We start from the raw sequence: 22,494 nt of genomic DNA, 5'->3' as shown, positions 1-22,494 counted from the left end.
CATTAGGTTCTAGGCTCCCCTAAACTCAATCGCCTGTGATGAGCACTTCTAACGTGGCTGGTTTTGTTTTGTTTTTGATATGTACCTTTGCATCTCTAAATAAAAATGCGTGCATTACCACCCTGTGATGATTAGGTTTTAGGCCCTAGCTGTTGACTTTTTATCTTGGAAGAGGAAGATTTAACTAAACAAAAACACACACCTCTTTTGGGTCTTCACCCCTATTACCCAAAGGCACATCTGCAACTCTGCCTTCTCAACAGAGGTATACCGTGATCTGGTAAGAGCAACGCGAAATACACCATTAGGAACAGAACATGGTTTGTTTTCCCTCCTGCGTGTGGCAGCCAGCAGGTCGTTCAGCTTCAGCCAAACCTTCAGGGGGCTGTGGAGTTCCCGAGCCAAAACCCCCAGCCGAGCCGCTCCCAAATTCCTGACAATCAGAAACTGGTATTATTGTTGGGAGGCACTAATTTGTGGGGTAATCTGTTCCACAGCAATACAGAACTAAGAACACTGCACAAGTTTCCCTAAAAATAAGTTTTCCTTTTCTTTCATATGCTTCATCTTCTAGATGTTTATCCCTAATCCTCTCTCAGTTGTCTAAATCTACTCTCAACACATTCATGCGTATCAGGTGTCCTATCATTTTCCCTTCCTGAAGCAGTCTCTACTGGAGCCTTGGACCTGCTCGGGTCTGGACGGGCTGCCTCCACTCTGGGCTCCCCTGTCACCACCCTCACAGGGATTCCTTCCACCTCTCTCCTAGGATCTTTTCCACCTGGATTCCGTGTCTTCTCCTTTCTTGGTTTACTCCTCGTCTGGGTGGAGAAAAAGTGTGAGGGAGATCAGTTCTGAGACTGCGCAACCCAAACCCCTTTTATCCTATCCTCACACGAGTTAGTTTTGACTGGGTATAGAATTATAGGCTGGACATGATTCCTTCCAGAATCTCAAAGGCACTGTTTCACTGGCTTCTCATTTCCCAGTGCCGCTGTGGTGGTGAAGTCTGAAGAAGCCAATCTGACGCCCAACCTTTGTATGTGACCTGCTTTTTATCTTCTTCATGCCAGCTTCGAGGGTCAGATGTGTGTCTCCCGTGTTGCAAAATTTCACAACGATGTACCTTGGGGTCTGTTTTTATCCATTGTGCTGGGGGATACACAGGACTCTTTCGAGTTGGCAATTTATAATCTTTAGTTCTGGGATTAAAGGAAACTTTGTTGCTACTGACCACTCCCCCCACACCCATTTTCTCTGTTTCTTATTTCTGAAATTCTTATAATTCTGATGCTGACCCTCTTTGGCTGGTCCTCTAATTTCTCTATTTTTCAATGTTTCCTTATCTTTTAATGTTTCTAAAGAGTTTTTCATTTCTGCTGCCACGTTTTTAATTTCCAACAGCTCTTCTTAATTTTCAGGATGTCCCTTTATTTTTTTAAATGGTACCCTGTTTTTATTTCTTGGATGCCTTATCTGAAAATCTTAATGATAGCTTTGAAAAAAGTTTCTTCTTCCTTTACAGTCTCAGTTTCCCTTCAAGTTGCTTTTTGCGTTTGTTTTAGTCTCCATTTTTCATATTAAACATGTCCCTTGGATGAGTGGTAATTCTTGGTTGTCTTCTCCAATATATGACTGGGGACCAAAACGCTGACTAGAAGCTGTAAGTACATGAATAATGTCTGTCTATTGTGTAGGATGATCTGGCTGAGAAGTTTTGTGGGGGATCCTTGATGCCAGTTTGTACTCTTTTCTCCAAGGGAGGTAAAATTCCCTAGAGAAGATTCTTCCACTGTCTTGGACTGGGAATAAAGGCCCAGCTCACTGTTCTGGGAGCAGAGTAGAAGAGGCTGTGTGTGTGTGTGTGTGTGTGTGTGTGTGTGTGAGTGGGTGTGTGTGTAAGAGGATGTGTCAGCACTCCACACGCATTCATCCACTTCATCCTCCTATGAAGTCCTGCCCTCACCTGTGCTTGAAGCGGATCTGGGTTTTGTGGGCCTGAAGCTTACACAATTTTGCATGCCCTTTAAAAAAAAGAGATTACAAAACTGCAAATATAAAAATAGGCCTGAAAGTGAATGTTTATTTAAACAGAGAAAAGAGCATTATAAATTACAAGCTATAAAAGCTGACAAATAACATGAACATCAGAAAATCAAGAATAACCTAATATTTTTATTAATCACCTGCCTGACACACCTTTATATTTATTTCTCCGCACTTTTTTGGCTGCATAGTCTATGATTGCCTCTTCATGTGACACAGAGTTGATAAATCATTTCCTTAGAGAGAAAAGACAAATAATTCAGCCTTTTCTCTAGTAGCGTTGATTGAAATTTGTTTTCTATTACTGACAGTTTACAAAAGCTTTTTTTTTCCAGCTTACTGGTAACATATAAATATAATATAAACTTTAGGACTGTTGTAAAATTTAGGAAAATCTCATGTTTCTCTCATAAATAAACTGTAAAATTTCAGGCCACATTTCAAATTTTCTTGTACAATGACTAATCTTAAATGCTCTCTGAATTAATGAGAGTAACTGGTCTGTCACTGAGGTCCCAGTAGGAGGGTATGAGTTTTATGTTATCTTTGTTATGTCTTTCATGTTAAATCCACTAGAAATTTAAATGTTTTAGCAATAGGTTCATATGATTTGCTCCTCCTCTTCATTAACTAGATCATCAGATAATCATCACTCCTATCTAAAACTGATCTTACTCTCTTAATGAATTACTAGCTTTTGGTACAATGTGACAATGTTTTGTTACACTTTACATGATTTCAGAGTAATATCTATTGATTTCATTCTCACCTTTGTCACTTTTGTTTTGTGTTCTACTTTTACCCAATTTTTCTCTTAGCTATAAAATACATTTGAAGATGATCAAAAAAGGTATCCTTTGTGCGCTTCCAACTCAGGACTCTAATTTCTCACTTGTTTTATGTTTTTCAAAAATGTCTTTACAAACTGAAGTCAAAACAGCATACTCCCAATTCAACAACCCCCTCCAATCCTGTCCCATCCCAAAAAGGGTCTAGGCTACTCCAAAGCTGCCTGACATGAAGGGTAGTATAAAGAAGAAAAAGAAGGACCTAGGGATTGTCATACTGAGTGTAGTCAGACAGCGAAAGACAAGTGTCATATGATATCGCTTATATGTATGTGGAATCTAAAAAAATGGTACAAATGAACCTATTTACAAAACAGAAATTCAGAAATTGAGTCACAGATGTAGAAAACACCCTTATGGTTACCGAGGGGAAAAAGGGGGGGGAGGGATAAATTGGGAGACTGCGACTGACATATACACACTACTATATATAAAACAGGTAACTAATAAGAACCTATTGTATAGCACAGGGAACTCTACTCAATACTCCGTAATGAGCTATATGGGAATAGAATCTAAAAAAGAGTGGATACGTGTGGCTGATTCACTTTGCTGTACAGCAGAAACTAACACAACATTGTAAATCAACTATACTCCAATAAATAATTAATTTTAAAAAAAGGAGGAAAGGAAGGCAGAGATATTCTTAGCTGCGTGCAGTATAAATACATTTTCGAAGTTTACAGAAACACAGGATCATTTGAACACATGGCTAGGGTTCCTTCTAGGGCCCTGGACAAGGTCCATGTAAGCGAGGGGCCCTGAGGCTTAAGCTTCATTACTTTCACACCGTAAATCCACCTCTGTGTGCCCTTGTGGAGAAACTCCCTGCTTCACACTCTCCAGGGGTGGGGCCCCTTCATTCTTCTGCTAGGGTGAGGTGGGGACAGTGTCCAGTGAAATGGCGTTGGGGAGGAGATGGTAGGAGTCTCAACTTATTCATAAGCAGCTTTCAACCAATCCCCCTGATCTGAGTGTTCGGCTTCAGAGGTACCTAGTGTCACCAGTTCCTGAACCTTTGAGGATTCTGTGATGTAAGTTCTTGGTTTTCCTAAATGCCAGTTCACCACCTGGCCTTCTGGGAACTGCCAAGTCAGTTACCCCATGTAACTGCATTCCAATCCCCAAATGTCGTCAATGTCTGTTCTATTCTCCCTGAATTGGTAGGTTTATGACTTAAAAAAAATCACCTCACTGTGCTTTGTGTGGGATTTCTGAGGGAGATAAAATAGATGTACATTATTATACATTATAATGTATAATGTGTTATACATTACAGATGTATATGTATTATATTATTATATACGCCTGGTTTCATCTCCTGCACAAATCCTACAATTTGTCACCTTTACTGAGAAACTGCTCTATTTACTCATTTTAAGTAACAACTTTATGAGATGTAATTCACACACCATAACATTCATCCTTTCAAACAATTTGGTGTTTTTGCTGTATTCACAGAGTTGTGCAACCGTCCCTACAACTAATTTTATGTTTTTTGGCCACGCTGCGTGGCTTGCTGGATCTTAGTTCCTCGACCAGGGATCAAACCTGCTCCCTTGGCAGTGAAAGAGCGGAGTCCTAGCCACTGGACTGCCAGGAAATTCCCACCATTAGCTAATTTGAGAACATCTTCATCACCCAAAAGGAAACCCCGTACCTGTTAGCAGTCATTCACCATTTTGTAGTGTGGTACAAAGACACTTTCGGTCTCCGTGGATTTGCCTGTTCTGGACATTTCATATAAATGGAATTATATAACATGTGGCCTTTTGTGTTTTCTAATTTTTTAAGATGGTGTAGGTAAGGATCCTACTTCATTCTTTTGCATGTGACTATCCAGTTATCCCAGTACCGTCTGTTGAAAAGACTATTCCTTCTCCATTGAACTGGCATCCTTGTTAAAAATCAACTGACCATCAGTATAAAGGTTTATTTTTGGATTCTCAATTCTATTCCATTGATCTACATATCTATCTTTATTGCTAGTACCACATTGTCTTAGTTACTGTTGCTTTGTAGTAAGTTTTGAGATTGGGAAGTGTGAGTCCTCCAACTTTGTTCATCTTTGTCAAGATTGTTTTGGCTGTTCTGTGTCCCTTGAATTTCCATATGAATTTTAGTGGTTTGTCTTTTATATTTAAATCTTTACTCCATGTAGAGTTTGAGTATAGGGCTAACCAGTTGTTTTAACATGATTTAAAAAATAATCCATCTTTGGGACTTCCCTGGTGGCGCAGTGGTTAAGAATCCGCCTGCCAATGCAGGGGACATGGGTTTGAGCCCTGGTCCGGGAAGATCCCACGTGCCACAGAGCAACTAAGCCTGTGCGCCACAACTACTGAGCCTGCGCTCTAGAGCCTGCGAGCCACAACTACTGAAGCCCGCCCGCCTAGAGCCTGTGCTCCGCAACAAGAGAAGCCACTGCAGTGAGAAGCCTGCGCACTGCAACTAGAGAAAGCCGGCTTGCGGCAACAAAGACCCAATGCAGCAAAAATAAATGAATGAAGTAAAAAAAAATCTATCTTCGAAAAACCATTTTATCAGCATTAAATACTTCCGCTCTATATCATAGATCTGTCTACTCTTTTGCCAATAACACAAATTTAATTATTTAGGTTTAAAGCAGATCTTGATACCTGGTAAGCAAATCCCTTCTCATTACATTTCTTTTTCAGGTAATTGGGCTATTTTAATTTTGTTTTCATATTTAAGATGAAATTCAAAATCATCTGCTGTGTTTCCCCTTCCAAATCAGGATATTAATTCCTGAAAATACATTATATTTATAGACTAACTTTTGAAGAACCTACATCTTTATAAATATTAGGTTTGCTCATTCAGGGCCAAAATACGTCTCTCCAGTCATTCAAGTCTTTTCGTTATGCCCTTTAGTCTTAAGAGTTTTTTTCACATAGGTCCTCTACATTTGTTTAAATATTAACATCCAAAAGTAACACGTATCTGTGAATTTTTTTGCCCTACACATGTCTTAGGTACATTCCATGGAATTTTATATTTTTGGTTATACTATAAATGGATTCTCTTTTTCATTTCATCTTCCTAGTACACAGGAAAGCTAGTGGGTGTTAAATATTTACCCCACAACCAATCACCACAGCTATACACCTAACCTACATAGCCCAAGAAATTTGGCTGGGAAAAAAAAAAAGAACTAATTGGGTTTTCCAAGTAGACAGTGATACCATTTAAAAATAATTGTAAAATTTCCCTCTTCTTCCCCAATATTTAATACCTATTTTTGTCTTGTATTACGGCATTGGCTAAAAATTACAGAAAAATGTTTTTAACTTTAGTAAGAATACTTCGAGTTTGATCGTTCACTATAAAATACGAAGAGGGCTCCTGGTTTATTCAGGAGGCTAATGGTAAGGAAATATTTTTCTGTTTCTAGTTTACTGAAAGATACAAAGACTGGATTTTTGAATTATATCAGTGCCTTTTCAGCATGCATTTGGTGGACCAGTTGGTTCTCCTATGACCTAGTGCTGTGACGAACTGTGTGAATACATGTCCTAAGACTGAGCCATCCTTCCATTACTGAAGTGAGCTCTGCTTGGTTAAAGGTACAGGTTAATTAACTTTGACGTGCATACATCTTGCTTTCTGATCATGACACGAAAGCACCTCAAGGGTAGGGACTCAATGTTATGCTTCTCTGCAACTCCTGCCAAGTGCTGTACTAGGCACAGTGCTATTCTCAACCTTTTACTGAATGAACAGTCAGTAAATATGTATTAGGGGCCTCCTTCATGCCTAGCACTAGACGAGGTTCTAGGGATATCAGGATGAATACGGCAGACTCATTCTATGATCTCATGGAGCTTATAGTCTGGCTTCATACACATAGTAAGCAGGGAATGAATGATTAAATGAATGAGTAAAATGAGTCTATTGGCCCAGGGGCCCTATCAAATACCATACTCTAATTTAGGGTTCCTGAAAAAAGCTACTCTTAGATCAGGCTATATAAAGAACAAAGAAAGGTAATCTCATTGTCCTTGGTCTCTCAATCCTTACCTGAGTAAAATAAAACCTAAAAAGGCATCACCAGCTACAAGTAACTGCCTGGGTCAAGGGAAAGTAACTTCAGTGGAGACGGAGAGAACGGAGCTGGCCTTTGGCACTGGCAGTAAAGCCTGGCGAAGTTATCAGAGTATGGGTCAAGGGAAAACATTTTCAAGAGCCTGAGAGGAAATATGAAAGGAGAAGAGTCTCCTGGGTTTATTCCCAGGCTGCCAAATAGCAAACGTACTCCACTCTGCCAGAGAAAGAGCCAGAAAACTGGGGCAGGTGCCCTGATGGAGGGATCGGATTCTCTGCCACTGACGTGAAAGATGGTGAGACGATAGAGCAAAGCAACTGCACGTCAACTGACTCTTCTGCCTCTTCTTCTCCTTGACCTCTTGATTTCATCCTGCGGTCTAGGCCCCCGCAGGAACCCAGGGACGTCCGCAGGAGAAGCAACTGCTTTGGAAAGTGTGCAGCAAGACTGACACTATCAGAGCATCTCAGAGCAGTGCTGTCCTGGCACGGCTGGGGCTCTGGGGCAGGGGGCGCTCACCGGGCTTCCAGACTTTTGTTCCTCCTCCTTCTCACAGCTTTCCTCAGGGCTCTCCCCCCAGAATCGGGCGGGTATGCAGAGATCCAGAGAGGAGACTGGGCTTGCTCCCCAGAGAATCTCTACGTTCTGGAAACCATCATGAAGGCTGTGAGCTCCCGGCCCCTGGAGTAGGATTCTTTACTTTGTTCTGCTTGCCATTCCATAAATATGAGCACCAGAGGGCAGGAGGAGGGATATTTTGGTCTCGGCAACAAAATGGAGAAAACATTTCTCTCAGCCCTACCCTGCTCCAACCCCCAACATGCCCCACCTCAAAAAAGAAAAAAAAAAGTTCTGTGTGTACAGAGGGAAAGGGGGGAAGAAAAAGGGTTCTATTTTCTTTCACAATAAAGAAAAGTCAACAGGATGTTCTCCAAAGCTACAAATATACTTTTTCAAACAGTAAATGTCTCTATTAGCAGCATGATGCCAGTTGGCTAATTCTGTCTGTCTCAGGAAAACCTCTCCCCAAAAACTCCTGCTCTTGGGTAATGTCTATTTACAAAACCAGCTCTTGTGCATTTTCGATTTGCTAGGTTTCTCAATCTTTTGTTTCCCCACCCCCTCCACTGCAGAGGCAGAGACGAGAGGCAGGCCCGGATGGCAGCTGGGTGGGGATCCCCTGGTCACCCCAGCAGATCTCCTGAGCCCCACCTTCTTTGGAGAGTCCTCCACTCCATTACCAAGAACAGCTTAAAGAAGCTAAAACCTACCCCCTCCTCCCTGGCCTTCACTGGGCCTCCAGAATTTGTTTCTACTGAGCCTGAATGGGCCGAGGCCTTGCCCGGGGGTGGAGAGAACCCTGGAATGATTCAGTCAACCCAACCGTGTATCATCCCGATATCTCCAGCGGGGCAAAGATCACAGTTTTGGGGGTGGGGCGTGGGGGGAGGGGAGGGAGGCGAGAACGAAGGGAGGGCTGAGCAAAGAGTAGGAGGCAGCAGACAGTGGCTGAAATCCTGGCTCTCCGGGGAGTGGTCTGGGCCTGAGTCACTGTCTCGGCAAGAGCAGGAAGGTGGGCGAAAGGCAGCAGCTTCTGCAGGCTGGAAGGACAAGCCCCTCCTCCCCCACCCTTCTGTCACTCTATCCTCTGGTCTCTGCCTTCTCGGGTCTGAGGCCCCACCAAGGCTACCACCACCTTGACAATCGGAGAGAGAAAACAGTGGGCCGGGGCCAGGGCAGGGTTTGTGGAGAGTCAGCTGGCTCCGGCGGAGCAGCTGCTTGCTGGATGCCATCCTCTCTGAAGGGCCAGCTGGCCACAATGCCCGGGGCCAAGGAAAGTTCAGCCCAAGCAAGGACGTGAGAGACCCCATCAGAAGGGGAAATGGCCTGAGCTGTGAAGGATCCATTTCCAGTGCCTATGACCATAGCCTCTCCAGCCCCACCTCAGTCCTTCCCCTAAATTAGCTGGATTCCGAACCAGAGCACAGACAACACCACTCTCGCTTGCCACCAGTCCGAGGAGGTATGTGTGTGTTTAAAAATAAAAGGCACGACTCTGTGACTTGGCTGATTTGTTACTTGACCAGAACAATGGCCCAGCTCAGCTGTGATCCCTCCTTCCCCATGCTCCCCGGGCTGACCGCTGAAAAGGAAAGACAGAATGAATCACAGAATGTTGAGTGAGATCATCCAATTAAAGCGATCATTTATTGAGCATCTACTATTGCCAGTGTCTGCGCTAGGTGCTTCCGATATGTCAGCTCATTCAAAGTGCTGCCCTCCCATATTTCACCCAAGAGATGGCGCACTGGATGAGGGGGTGGACTGTGGAGCCAGGCTGCCTGGGCTCAAGATCTGGCTCTGCCAGCTGCCAGCTCTGAGACTTGGATAACTTACCTAATTTTCCTGTGTCTCAGTTTCCCTGTCTATAAAATAGGATCATGATATACCTATTTTATAGGGTCGCTGTGGAAGCTAAGTGAGTTTAATCTCTAAAATAGTTCCCAGCAGCCTGGGAGTATCTGTCGTAAAGACGATGGTGGTGGTATTTTGTTGATGATGATCAAACTGAGACCCAGATGGGGGACTTGCACAAAATTACACAGAGGTAAGTATGGTCAGGAAACCTGAAATGGTTGTTTTCTGTCTGGGGAGCATGCAGTAGTCCCTGCCATAATCACCACTACCAGGTCCAAGTTAATATATTTGCTTAAAATTGAGTGGTGACTTCCTCGTGAGTAGTAAAAGGATTTGTAACACAAGTTTGGAGGCTGATGGAGCATCCAAAGGTCAAGAAGAGAGAGGAAGGAAGGCAATTCAGGGAGGTGATTTGGAATTTTTTTTTTTTTTTTTGGCAGCTCTTTAAGAGACTCCTAATATTTGACAGACAAGTTACTACCTATTCTCATTCTAACCGGCTAAGATAAGAAGTAGAAACTCAGTTTTCCTATTTTATAATAGGGAATCAGAAGACATTTGGAGGTGAAAGCCTTGTCCTGCCTACTGAACAAGCCAGAGAAAAGCCTCCTATGGCCCGACTTCCACTCTGATGGGTTCACAGTGGCTGAGGGCAGACACTCTGAGAAGCACCAGACCAGCTGAGGCACTAGCTCTAATCTCATTCTCGCTTGTCCCTTACCAACCAGGAATCTTAAAAAGAGCTTTCACTCCACCGTTTCCTCTTCTCTGTTGAAGGTTTGGCCCCTAGAAGCAGAAGGAGGGCTGGGATGGAAACCCACTTCTAGGCCCGCCTGCCTCGGTCATCCCCAGCTTTTGGCCACAGGAGGCAATAATTCTCCTGCTATGAGGTCAGCCTTAGCCATGATACTGGTCAGGCTAGGCATGACGACAGTTACAGAAATATTGGAAACACTCAGAAAATTATAGAGCAGAGCACATATAATAAATACTCATGTACCCACCACCTAGCATTGTCAAATTCTAACACTGAGCCGTACTTGCTTCGGGTCTTATTCTTCAAGCAGCACACCAGCACAGATACTGCTGAAGCTCCCTGAGTGTTACAGCCTGATCCCATTTCCTTCCTTCCCTCCCTCCTGTTATCCTTGAGGTAACCACTACCCCGAATTCAGTGTTTATTAATCCTATACTTTTGCTTCATCAGTTTGAATCCATAAGCACAACACAGTGTTGTTTTACAGATCTAAACTTTATACAGATAGTACAATATTGAATGTATCATTTCCAAACTAGCCTTTTATGTTGGGCCTTACGTTTCTGAGATTTGCCCCTGCTGGTACACATGGCTCACTTCATTCATTTTGACACTGCGTATTTCACTACGTAATGACACCATGTTTTATTTTCCCATTCTTCAGAGGCTAGACATGTACAAACAATGAAGTAGCGGACATTCCTGCTCAGGTCTCCTGTGCACAGGGGCAGAAGTTTCTCTGGGTGAGGGGCAGGCCCGTCTTTGGCTGTGTGAGGCACTACAGAGTCTCCCGGTGGTTGCGTCAGCTCCCCACCCCGCCACCCCACTCGGCGGATGCCACTTCCCACCGCTCCTCATCCTCAGAGGCTTGGCATTGCCAGACTAAATTGCCCATTTTTGCCAGTCTGATGGCTGTGAAATGACATTTCATTTCTCAATGTTGGTTTAATCTGCTCTCCCTGATTACTAATAAATGGAACATCTTTTTTTTTTTTTTTGCGGTACGCGGGCCTCTCACTGTCGTGGCCTCGCCCGTTGCGGAGCACAGACTCCGGACACGCAGGCTCAGTGGCCATGGCTCACGGGCCCAGCCGCTCCGCGGCATGTGGGACCTTCCCAGACCGGGGCACGAACCCGTGTCCCCTGCATCGGCAGGCGGACTCTCAACCACTGCGCCACCAGGGAAGCCCAATGGAACATCCTGATTTAGGCTTTTGTCTACCTGGGTTTTCTTTTCTATATAAAGTGGTTGGTGGCTTTCAAATCTATGCAATAAGTTCTTATGCAGAACCAGCCAGCGTTCTTTACAGCCGCCCCTTCTGTATTCCTTATTTATAACCAATGACAAACAACCAAATAAAGAACACTATCTTTACCTGGCTGGAGTCACAGGTATAAGCTTCTAGTCTGAATATTTGTAATAAACTCCTAGAAAAGTGTTTTTCAAACTGGGGTGTGTAGAACACCCATCCCTCACCGATCATTTACACTGCTGCACATCATTCCATTGTAAACATCTATCAAAATTAGTCATGAAATCAACTGAAGTGGGTCATTCTTTAAAAAACAAAATAAAACATAGTAGAAAATATCTGAGTGCATTGTACACATACAATGTGAAACTTATTTCATGTGTGTGTGTGTGTGTGTGTGTTTGTGTGTTTGTTGATATCAAAGGCATTTCTGACTGCAAGCTGTGGTCAAAAAACTTCGGAAGCCACTGTCCAAGGTACCCCGCCCCCAACTCCATTCTTTCTCTTTTCTGAGTTATCCTGCAGACCACTGCCAAATTAACCTGACAAAAATCATTGCTTTTGCCCTGCCACTTCCCTGCTCAAAAACCTTCAATTTTCAGAAGCCTAGGCTCAATTTCAATTCCTCAGCATGGCACTGAAAGTGCTTACAATATGGCCCCAACCAGAGTGCCAGCTTTCATCAATGAAGCTTCTACCCAAATACTATTTACTAAACCCAAGCTGGCCTCCTGACTGCCTGCCCCCAACACTCTTCACGCATTCTGTCTCCACACACCTTTTTCACACCATTCTTCTAAACTGCACACCCCTCTCCTGTTCCCCACTGCAACAGGACACGCTTGCTACGTCAAGGTTCAGTTAAAATCACACCCTCTGCTTGAAGTCTTTCTTGATGCTGCCACAGGGACGTTTAGTGATCTGCTCTCATTCTTGTGAACCTCTGGCACTTTCCATACACCGGCCGAAGACAAGGATGGATTCTTAAAGCATTTTGAAGGTCTCCCAGTGTTTAGCACAGGGCCTTGTCGTTAAAAACTGTTCGATATGCATTAAATCAACAAAGATTCATTGAGCACTATCTGTGTGCAACAAACTATACTGGGCTCTACTTAATAGATTAGCCACCAGAATAATGGTTTTTGGAAAACAACTTTAATAGTTTAACTGCCAATTTGAAAGCTACCTCAACACATTTACTTAAAAGTATAACATACAAGAAAACACCTTTGACTGTGAAGCTGTGGGACTCAAGGTACTTGACTCTTTCCAACTACTCCTCCAAAATCGGGAAAAGGTCCCTTCCCCCCTTGTTATGAAAGGCTGAAAGAAGAGTTTTACATTTGTTCCCAAAACAATGTTGAATATAGAATCTCATGGGCTCCTCATGGGGTCCCTGTCTTCTAGGCATTACTATGCTCTTTACACAGGAGGAAGAAGCTTGGGGAGAGCCTGGTCTGTCCAAAGTCACAGAAGCAAGTGATAAGGCTGCCCCATACAGGGAGGCCCCAGAATAGGAAGAAGCTGAGATGGTCCAGAATACCTGGAGGTCTGCAGGACACAGGACTTCCTCTATCACTTTACCTGTGAAAACTGGTCACTTCCTGTAATTCACTACCAACCTGGTGGTGTCAATACGGCCTAGCAAAGTCAGACACCTTCCTTTGGGATCCAATCAGCTTGGGAATGGTCTTCCACTTTCCTAATGTTCCTGTTTAAGCACAGGGAATACTCAGGAGATGCAGGTTTCAGTCCCAGTTCTGCCAGGTGAGTGAATTCGGGTAAGTTGTCAAAGGGAGATAATCAGACCTGAACTGCAAACTTCAAAGGGTAGATGTGGGGATGATATCAGAGAATGGATGGGAAAGTACTGTGCAAAGTTAAAAGCACTATATGAATGTAAGATAGCACTGGTGATGCTAGAGGGAAAAGAGACTCCACCGAGAAAATGTTTGCAATTGCATGGATGGTTCCCTCTGATCCAGCAGTTTACCGTCCTTCTTTACATTCCATCCACTTCATTTGACAATTACCGATTAGGTACCCACTATGTGCAAGACAGTATGTGTACACACAGATGGAGAAGCTGTAGATCCTGCTCTCACGGACTTTATGTGGGGGAGAGGCGCACGTTTGTGATACGTGGATAGCGTGGGAGTACTACAAGAGAAGCACCATGGAGCTCGAGAATAAAGGAGTTTGGGTGGGGGAAGGGTGGGGAGGGGAGGGCAGAGAACAGAGACAGCCTCAGAGAGCCTCGGAAGCCACTTCTTCATGTTAACAATAGCACGCTTAGAGGCTCTTCACTTCAGGAAGTGGCCAGTAGCTTTTGCACATTTTTATCTTAAATTTTTTCCTGAGTGAAGGCAAGTCAGTAAATGGGAAGAAAGTCCTCATTCATACATTCAGTAAACATTTACTGATTGCCAGGAACAGCGCTAGGGATACAGTGGTGACCAAGAGACAGCCTCTGCTTTCAACAGCTCATGGACTAGTGGGCTGACTGAAAAGTAAGCCAAGAATTCAAGTACAGATGCTAATGGTGGTCAGAGGAGGGGCACCCCACTCAGCTTGGCAGGGTGTGTGGGGCCATTCAGGGAAGACCCTCAGAGGAGCTGAAGCCTGCCCTGACTCTTTAAGGATGAGTGGATGTTGGCCTGGGGGATGGCGGGTGGGGAGGTGAGGGGAGTAAAGGGCATTTTGGGCAGGGGAATGGCACGTACAGAGGAGCAGGGGCACGAGAGACCAGGAAAAGCTTGGACACAGGAGTGAAGGGCGACAGCCAGATCCAGAAGGGCCTTATAAGCCATGGCCCAGAGTTAAGCCTTTATCCTGAAGATGATGGGGAGGGTATACATGGTGAGAACAGGAAAAAAAAAAAAAAAAAGATGTTCCCTGAGGAATACCAATATTTAAGGGGCAGAAGGGCCCAGAAGAGTCAGAAAACAAAATAGCATCCGCAGGGTTTCCATTCTTTTTTTTTTTTTTTTTTTTTTGCTGTACGCAGGCCTCTCACTGTTGTGGCCTCTCCCGTTGCGGAGCACAGGCTCCGGACGTGCAGGCTCAGCGGCCATGGCTCACGGACCCAGCCGTTCCGCGGCATGTGGGATCTTCCCGGACCGGGGCACGAACCCGTGTCCCCTGCACCGGCAGGCGGACTCTCAACCACTGTGCCACCAGGGAAGCCCAGGGTTTCCTTTCTTTTCACAACAGGTCTGGGTGACAAAGTATGAGTTGAGCTTATCCATTCCATGTTATAATTGGAGAAAACAAGACAGAGGAAGATCAGATGCCTAACCAGGCCACACTGCGAATGAGGGAACCAGAGCCTGAACTCAGCACTCCAACTCCTACCAAATTTATCTGCACTGACTTTAATTTCCTTCCTTCTGAGTCAGACTCCTGAGCCTCTAGGTATAGGACGATTTCCTGCAGCACTGCTCCTTTTTCCTCGTCATTGAAGCCTAAGGTCACCATGAAGGTGTGTGGTTCCAAGGGAGGCTATGGGTCCTGGAGACAGCTAAGCAAGATTAAGGTCACTATCGTTAATTCCATTTAATTCTCCCTCCACACCATAATAAAGACACACACACACACACACAGGGAGGGGGGGGTGACACGGAGGAGGAAGGGTAAGAAAGCAGCACTTGGCTTGGGGCCAAGAGGTGGACCAGCGACCTGAGATGTAAACATCAAATGCCTTCCTCTGAGCAGAGCCCATCACTGGGCCACCTTGCTAAAAAGCAGATCAGTGGGCGGATGGATGAGCGGATGGTACAGGAAGGCAGCAAGTGCCCACTAAACAAACAGGCGGTGGGCGGGCTGCATGCACTGAGGAAGCAGAGAATAAAGACCTCTCACTCTTCATGCAAAGTCCACAGTGTGCAAAGGGCACCAATACTGGACATTTCTCACTGTGACATTTTGAAAGTCCAGCCTAGCCCAGAACAATGGTTACCCTCTGGGGACCATGGGCCGCGTACCCCTAGGCCTTATTCGACGATGGCTGGCATATCCCATGTGCTTGGTGAACTTGACCTTGCGCATCAGCCTCCTATGACGGCTCTACGTCACTCTGGTCTCTTCCCCCACTGAAAATTCCAATCTCGGATGAATGGATGGATTCATTCTGGGAGGAGGAAAACCACTCCAGGAGTGAATCAGAAGGACCCAGCCCTGGTCCCCTTGCCAGCCATTGAGCCAGGAACTGAGTGCAATTGTGTGCCCAGGCGCTGGTGCTATTCCCCTCTCAGGGAGAGAGGGTCAGGGGCCACGCAAGAGATGACGTAGAAGCCCTCTAAGGAGGAAGAGAAAGGAACCTCAGCTTTGAGGGACAAAGCCACCCTTTTGGTTGTGACCCTCAGTCCAAGGAGGTGCCAAGATGTGTGTGTATTGTTAAATTAATTCTGCTGGACAAAATCTCAGCTTTGGCTGGGCAGTTACTTGTCAATTTCAATTCTCTCCAGCCTGAAATAGGCTACTAGTTTTTCAGAAAAAGGATTTCTGTAAGACAGGTGGAAACAATGCGTCTCAGATCACCCAGAGACGACTCTACCTTTAGTGGCCTCTGCTCTACTCTTCTCCTGATTTGTGAAGGAAAGATCGATTCATTCTTAAGAATTGTAAATGCCAGTCTAGGCAACGTAAAGCACCTGTACTGTCTGCTTTTGGAGACATTAGGTAAGAGAACTCCAAAGATTCAAGATGCAGCAGGCAAGAAGTCATCTACATCACAAAGTAAAGGGACCCAGGTTGATCCTTTAAGGAAGTAATCCCTCTAGGAAGGGGAATTGAAGGATTGCCACTATGCCCATCACTAACTAGGTTATAACAAGACGCGAAAGTTAGCTTTTTAAGGCTCCAGCCCCCTATCGGCCTCCTGGAGCAAAGGTGGAGGGAAAAGGAGCAGCTCCTGCTGGGGCTTGTTAGGGGGTTGCTCGGGGCTGACCCCCACGCACTGGTGCTGACTGTCTGACATCTGTCGGTCAATCTTCGTCTAAGAAGCTGGGGGGAGGAGGGGACAGAAATGGCTTACATTTTACATTACAGGGCTGTCCCTGACACTGAATGACATCAGCTGTCTGTGGCCAGAGCTTAGTCTCCATTGATGGCCAAATGTGAGGCTGCAAGAGCCTTCCTAAAGAATATTCTACCATCTTCACTCGTTCATAACTAGCTAATGTGCACTTTTCGTAAAGCAACAGGCTAGACTCTGAGGAGAGAGTGGCAAACATGTACCCTATGCCAACGTAACTTGGATTCCAAAAGGACTGATTCTTGTACATCTCCGGGGGTCAATGTATTCATACGAGCACACTTTAGTTGGATGCCCTGAGGTTTGGGTTGTGGATATACAGGCCCTCAAGCCTGAAGGTAAGGTCCTTTGGGCAAATTGAGTCTTACAAAAGAAATCAACCATTGAACATTATCAAGTGTCCACTATGAGCCAAGTATCATACAGTTCTATAGCAACGCACGTGCCAGCTCTGGAGTTGTGACTACTACTCTGAGGCTCCCTGGCTTCTTTTCTCATGGCCTGATAGTTCCCATAACATTTAAGCTTACTTACGTTAATTTAACAGGGAAAGCAAAGAGTGTGTAAGGCCCTGGAAAAAAATTAGTCCAATCCCATAATGGGAGTGCGGGTGGTGTGTAATTCTGGCTCCTTCCGAAAGAGAAGCAAGTTTTGTCTCTTGAAGACTAAGTGGAGCAAAGGCTACTCGTCTGAAAGCTAGGGGTTCTGATCCATGAGCTGGGCTCAGACGGCCAAAGTGAGGGCCACCTGGCAGTGGTGGAGAGATGCCCACGGGGGAGAGAGAAGTGGATATTTCTCAACGGATACTTAGTAAAGGAGGTAACAGGGGCGTCCCTCACTTCACGCAGCTGAGAGAAGACGGACGGGACCAGCACCTTGGTACAGAGTCAGCAAAGATACGCGGGATCCCACTCTAAAGGGATCCCCCGCCCCACCTCCCGGTGAGGCCTGCCGAGAGCTGGAGCCTCCAGGAAAGCACCAGAGGAAGGCCCCTTGAACGACCCCAAGGGCTGGGGCCAACTGGGCCCTGCTCCGGGGCAGAGGGTCCGCGGGCAGCGCGAGCCAAGGGACTCAAGTCGGACGGACGCAGGGCAAAGCGCATTGCAGGCCAGGGGCTCCAGCTGCCCCCGCCGCCTGGGCCCCACTCACCAGCTCATGGTCCCGAACCTGGCCCTGCCGCCGGGGTCCTCAGCTGCAACTCGGTCCTGGGGGATCGCTTCCGGATTCAGCCAGTCTCCAGGAAGTGACGTGAGCCCCGCCCCCCTCTGCCCGGAAGAGGCGGGCCGGGAGGACGGGGCCAGACGCATTAACCCTTCCGCTGCCGCTAACTTTTGCGGAGTTGCCCTGGCCCGCGACCCTCGCGCCTAGGCTTAGGGGCTCCAGAGGATTTAGCCTGTGGCGGGGGCATGTGGACCCCTGGGTGCGTTTTGTACCTTAAACGCTGACTTGGTAAAATTCTCCTCCACGGACTACACGTGTTGCTTAACCGGGGATTGCCTTAGTTTTTCAGTTTGTAAGGAGATTTCTCATCCAGGGACAGTAGCAGTAATTAATTGTCTAGCGGGGGCAGGGGGGAAAGGAGCGATGAAGGAGTGGGTGTGAGGGAGACTTACATTCACTGTACGGTCTTCTGTATCTTTTAAATTTTGTACCCTGTACATAGTTACCTGTTGCAAAGAAACAAATGGATCTCTTCGCTCCTCCAAAATGGCACAGGGCTCTGAATAGAAAATAGAATAGTGCTTTTCAGGTTGGAATGTTCTGTGGATTTACTCAACAAAAGAGGACAAAGAGTAAGGGTTGCTCCCAGTCTTCCAGTCTTCCCTCTGTGCTCGGCACTACAGAACCCAAATGATGTGAATGGTTCCATTTTTATGCTCATTCATTTAACACATATTCATTGGGCTCCTACAATGTGCCAGACACTGAGCTAACTTCAAGGATACAACCATGAAAAAGCAGTACGGATCCTGCCCTTATGCCCTCCCAGGGCTACTTACCTGGAGAGAGAGATAAACAGGCAGCAAAGTAATAATATATGATGGGAAAGAAAGTGCTGTGGCAGCCTGTAAGGCCCCCCCCCCCAACTGCACATGGAGTTTTAGTGAAGGCTTCTGGGAGGAGCCAATGGGTAACACATACCTGAAGGCAAATCAGGCTGGCCCGGTGAGTCTGAGGGGAGGGCTGGGGAGAGTCCAGGCAGAGGGCACCTATGGTGGCTGAGAAGAGGACTGAGTTCCAGGCAAGCAGCTCACTTGCCGTGGGTCTTCCAAAATCCCTCCTAAGCTGTTCTGGGCCAAGTTGGCTTCCTCACCCTCCCAAATCTCCCTGCCTTAGAAGAGAGAGCAGCAGGCAGTGAGGCTGCTGGTAACTGCTGGACACCCAAGGGCCTTCTCTCTAAGAATTCTGCTTCAAATGGGCTTTAGTGTTATAAGGGATGCTTGGGGAGTAGTTAAGCTGATGAACTAGGGCAAAGAAATGTATAGTTTGTTCTGACCTCCCAGGGCAGGGTGGAGGGCTTGGCCAGGGGGAATAGGGGAGCTCAGAAAATTGTCCAGGGGAGGTAGTCTCTCATTTATATTTTCTATTTCCATTCTTGAGTGGGCCCCCAAGCACATCACACAGATCAGCTTCATCACCATTGTTACTCCTCAGGAAACAGGCCACAATGAGCACTAGAGCAGCCTTGAAGAGTAAAGAGGAAGAAGAGAAGTCACCAAAGGGCAGCTGGGGCAGAGAGTGTGGGCAAAGGGAAGGACAGTCCTTGCTGCTTTGCACAGGGTGTGATAAATGGACGGAGGGTGCAGTGTGTTTATGAGGCTCCTGGAATTTCAGTGCGTGTGGATGTCTTCCCCACCTGCTTCCTCCTTTCCCCCTACTCTGTCTCCCCTAGTTATTGCCCCACAGCGCTAAAGAATTTCCAAGTATCAACCTAGGCAACCGCCGTAACCCAGGGCAAGTCTGTTTGAGGGCTGTGGGGTGGAAACCACATCCTGCAGGGCAAGAATGATGAGCTCTAGATTAAGAATCTGGAGGAGTACTGGGCTCTAGTTCTTTAACCCTACAGCTGACGAGTCCCATCTCCTTTCTGGGCCTTGGTCCCCTCATTTAAAATATGAGTAGATGGATCACATCATCAAAGTCTCCAATAGTTTGAGAATCCAAGTCAACTCTCTTGTTGACTCCAGAGGCCCTCAGGAAACAGGAGAACGGGGAAGGCATGTGAGATGGGGCCCAAACAGAGAGGCAAACCCAGAGAAGTGAGCTGGTCTGAGGAATCATGGATGTCTTGGAATGAAGCCAAACATGTACCTTCTGGGATGGAAGGATTCAGACTGAGACCCTACTAAGGCTGTGCTGCTTACTTTCAACCCCAAACCTTTCATGTAGCCAGCAGGACTCTTGAGGGGACTAGGAAGAGTGCTGGTTTCCTGGGAGTCTGTAAGGAGAGTGCCTGCCCTGAGCTTAGCTCCGTCTCCTTACCTGTGGCTCATTGGTTCAGCTCGAGGCCTGCTGGGCTGAGGCAGGCATCCTGCTATCCTGTGGACCCACAGGCTTCCCTCCGTGAGTGTGGCATGCCATGTACTGATTCCTGGGGAGCTGAGCATGAGGAAGCACAAACACCCTCCCACTGTTGGGGAAAACTCAGGGGCAGGGTCTCTAGACCCAGGGCTGGGAGCTATGTCTTTCTCTTCTGTAACCAAAGGACAGCACAATACAGGTTGACCCTGCCCCTTCAGTGGGGGGGGGTGGAATAGAACACAAGCAAATTCAGTTTCTAAGTGGAAGCAGAGAGTGGAGGAGCTTTGGGTAGAGGTAGATGCTCCTGGTTTCAAGCCTGGTGACTACTGCTTTCTCCCCAGAAGCCTAAGCCAGAAGTTTAATGAGCGTTCAGGTGGCAGAGATCTACTTTAGGAGACAAAGCTATTTACCAGAGGGAAAGGAGTTGAAGAACTACCAGCTCTGCCATCAGACCCCTGACTTCTCTTTGGAGCTTTTCACGCAGTAATTGGTAAGCAGCTGCTCCCCATTGACCCTCAGCTCTGAGCTTGTCATATACTTCGTCTCCCAGCTTCCCCACACAGAAATCTAGGGAGTGCTGGAGTGCTGTGCTAAGGATTCTGGGGAATCTTCTACTGATGGGGAAATTCTGTGATTGATTAGCAATGTCTGCCATGGATGAGTAAGGGCAATGTGATGGTATACGTTCCAGTTTGTTATTTTGTTGTTATTATTTTTATGAGTGAATTGAGCACTCACGATGTGGCAGGCAGTATTCTAAGCGGTTCCTGTTTAATCTTTACAATGACTCTACGAGGTAGGTACTGTTATTATTATTAGCATGAAGCTAATAATAAGTAGCAAAATGGAGAATCCAACATGGGCAACCTGGCCCATGGCCGGGTGGGGTGAAGGGAGGGGGCAGCACATGACCACACACCTAACTAACAAAAGATCTGGCACTCAGCCTCGGCCTGGGAGCTTTTATATGCTTCCTCCAGTTTGGAGCACTCAGGACCAGCAGGTGGCAGCACCTCGCAGGGTGAGAGGAAAGGGCAGATCCCAGCTTGGCATGGGAGTCCTTCAGGGATCAGACAGCCCAGATATCTATCGAGGAAAGCAAGAACAAATGAGGGTGCGGAGGAAGGCTAGCCAAGGGGCCCAGAGGAGGAGGGACTGAGCCTCAGACCCACAGGGAGCTGCCATGGCCAATGCTTTAGTTCCATCCGCAGCGCGAGTCTCTCAGCTTGCATTTCATGGTGCCTGCTGTGGGCTTTTTTTTCCTCCACTCTGGGAGAATGACTAACTTTAAGGACTAAAAAAAAAAAGTGTTTTGATTACACTGCCTTTTTACCAACTGGGAGCATTAGTCACCGTGGATTGCTGCAGATAACGGGGAAGGCAAGCAGCATCCCCCTCCTCCCCCTCCTGCTCCCTGATTAGCTCACAGAAGCCAGGGAGGAGACGCGAGTGAGGGAGAGAGAGAGAGAGCACACCAGGAGGGAAAACAATCCCCCCTGGACAACATATGCCCCAGGCATCAGTCCAAGTATGCTCTGTCAAGCCTGGGCAGCCCCCTGATGACTTGCCCCACAGTGGGAGGCGTCCACTGGAAAGAGAACTCGCGGGAGGAACACTGAGCCCACTGCTCCCGCAGTCCAAGTTGGCTTTGGGTGGCCTGTTCCTCCAGGTGGGTCCACCAAGGGGAAGTCAGAGGAAGTCCTTGAAGGTGTGGCTCCTGAGGTGGGGCGCTGGTGGCTGAAAAGGATGAGGGAGAGCACAGTGGAGTCATCATGGCTGTGATGTGAGGCTGGTACCCAGGCCATGGTGGGGCTAAGAAACGCCTTAGGGCTGGCATCCTCAGGGCTCGGATTGGGGTTGAGAAGTTCCTGCAGGTGGGGATGGTACCCACTTTCCACGCTCCACACTTCACCATTCTCTTTTCTTCTCCATCCTCACGGGGGCAGTATCTAGTACTTTGGCCTCATCTTTCTATCCAAAGTGGCCTTTGCACCTGCTGTGGTGCTGGTGGGGCAGGAGAGCTAAGGCGCTCTCCCGGTCTGGCCTGTTGGCCAGGGTGCCAGAGATGGGAGCTCTGTGCCTGGTTAGGGAAGAGAAATAGGGAGGGATGGCACTGGGCTGTGTCAGGGACTGGCTGGCCCTGTGAATCCTGTTTTCTCTGCCCAGCCCTGCAGCCCATTCTCCCCAACAGTGTTGTTCCACCCTAGGAAGAAGTCACTGCTCTGAGTGGCCCTAGTAGGCCACTCATGGATATCTGTGTGAAGAGTTCCAAGGGTCAGGACAAATTAGCATTGGACTCTAACAGTAAAGACAAAAGAAATTTTATTTTTCCATCTCAAGATCAAAGTACTTCATCTTGATTTTGCTACTGCTGATTCTCTTTTATTTTTTATTTTTTTTTAGATTTATTTTTGGCTGCGTTGGGTCTTCGTTGCTGCACACGGGCTTTCTCTAGTTGCGGCGAGGGAGGCTACTCTTCGTTGCAGTGCACGGGCTTCTCACTGCGGTGGCTTCTCTTGTTGCGGAGCACGGGCTCTAGGCTTGCGGGC

The 22,494-nt window shown here is 46.7% G+C and overlaps 1 protein-coding gene across 8 annotated transcripts in view; it reads right to left on the bottom strand.

The window, feature by feature from the left end:
- The window catches only part of BIN3 (bridging integrator 3), a 58,576-nt gene extending 39,192 nt beyond the window's left edge, over positions 1-19,384 (bottom strand). For 3 of the 8 annotated variants that reach the window (XM_089912866.1, XM_089912858.1, XM_089912857.1), the window contains exon 1: positions 17,573-19,384. In XM_089912866.1, coding sequence (XP_089768992.1) covers positions 17,573-17,730 — 158 coding nt within the window. In that variant the 5' untranslated portion in view covers positions 17,731-19,384. The remainder of the gene's footprint in view (positions 1-17,572) is intronic. The other 5 variants (XR_002643134.3, XM_022562931.3, XM_089912859.1 and 2 more) reach the window with 4 other exon arrangements.
- Between the last annotated feature and the right edge of the window lie 3,110 nt (positions 19,385-22,494).

Source organism: Delphinapterus leucas, chromosome 6 (genome assembly GCF_059928025.1).
Source record: "Delphinapterus leucas isolate spDelLeu-1000000601 "Yukka" chromosome 6, BTC_Dleu_Yukka2, whole genome shotgun sequence".
Taxonomy (NCBI): domain Eukaryota; kingdom Metazoa; phylum Chordata; class Mammalia; order Artiodactyla; family Monodontidae; genus Delphinapterus; species Delphinapterus leucas.
Note: the sequence above shows the minus strand (reverse complement) of the source record. Positions and strands in the feature narration are given on the sequence as shown.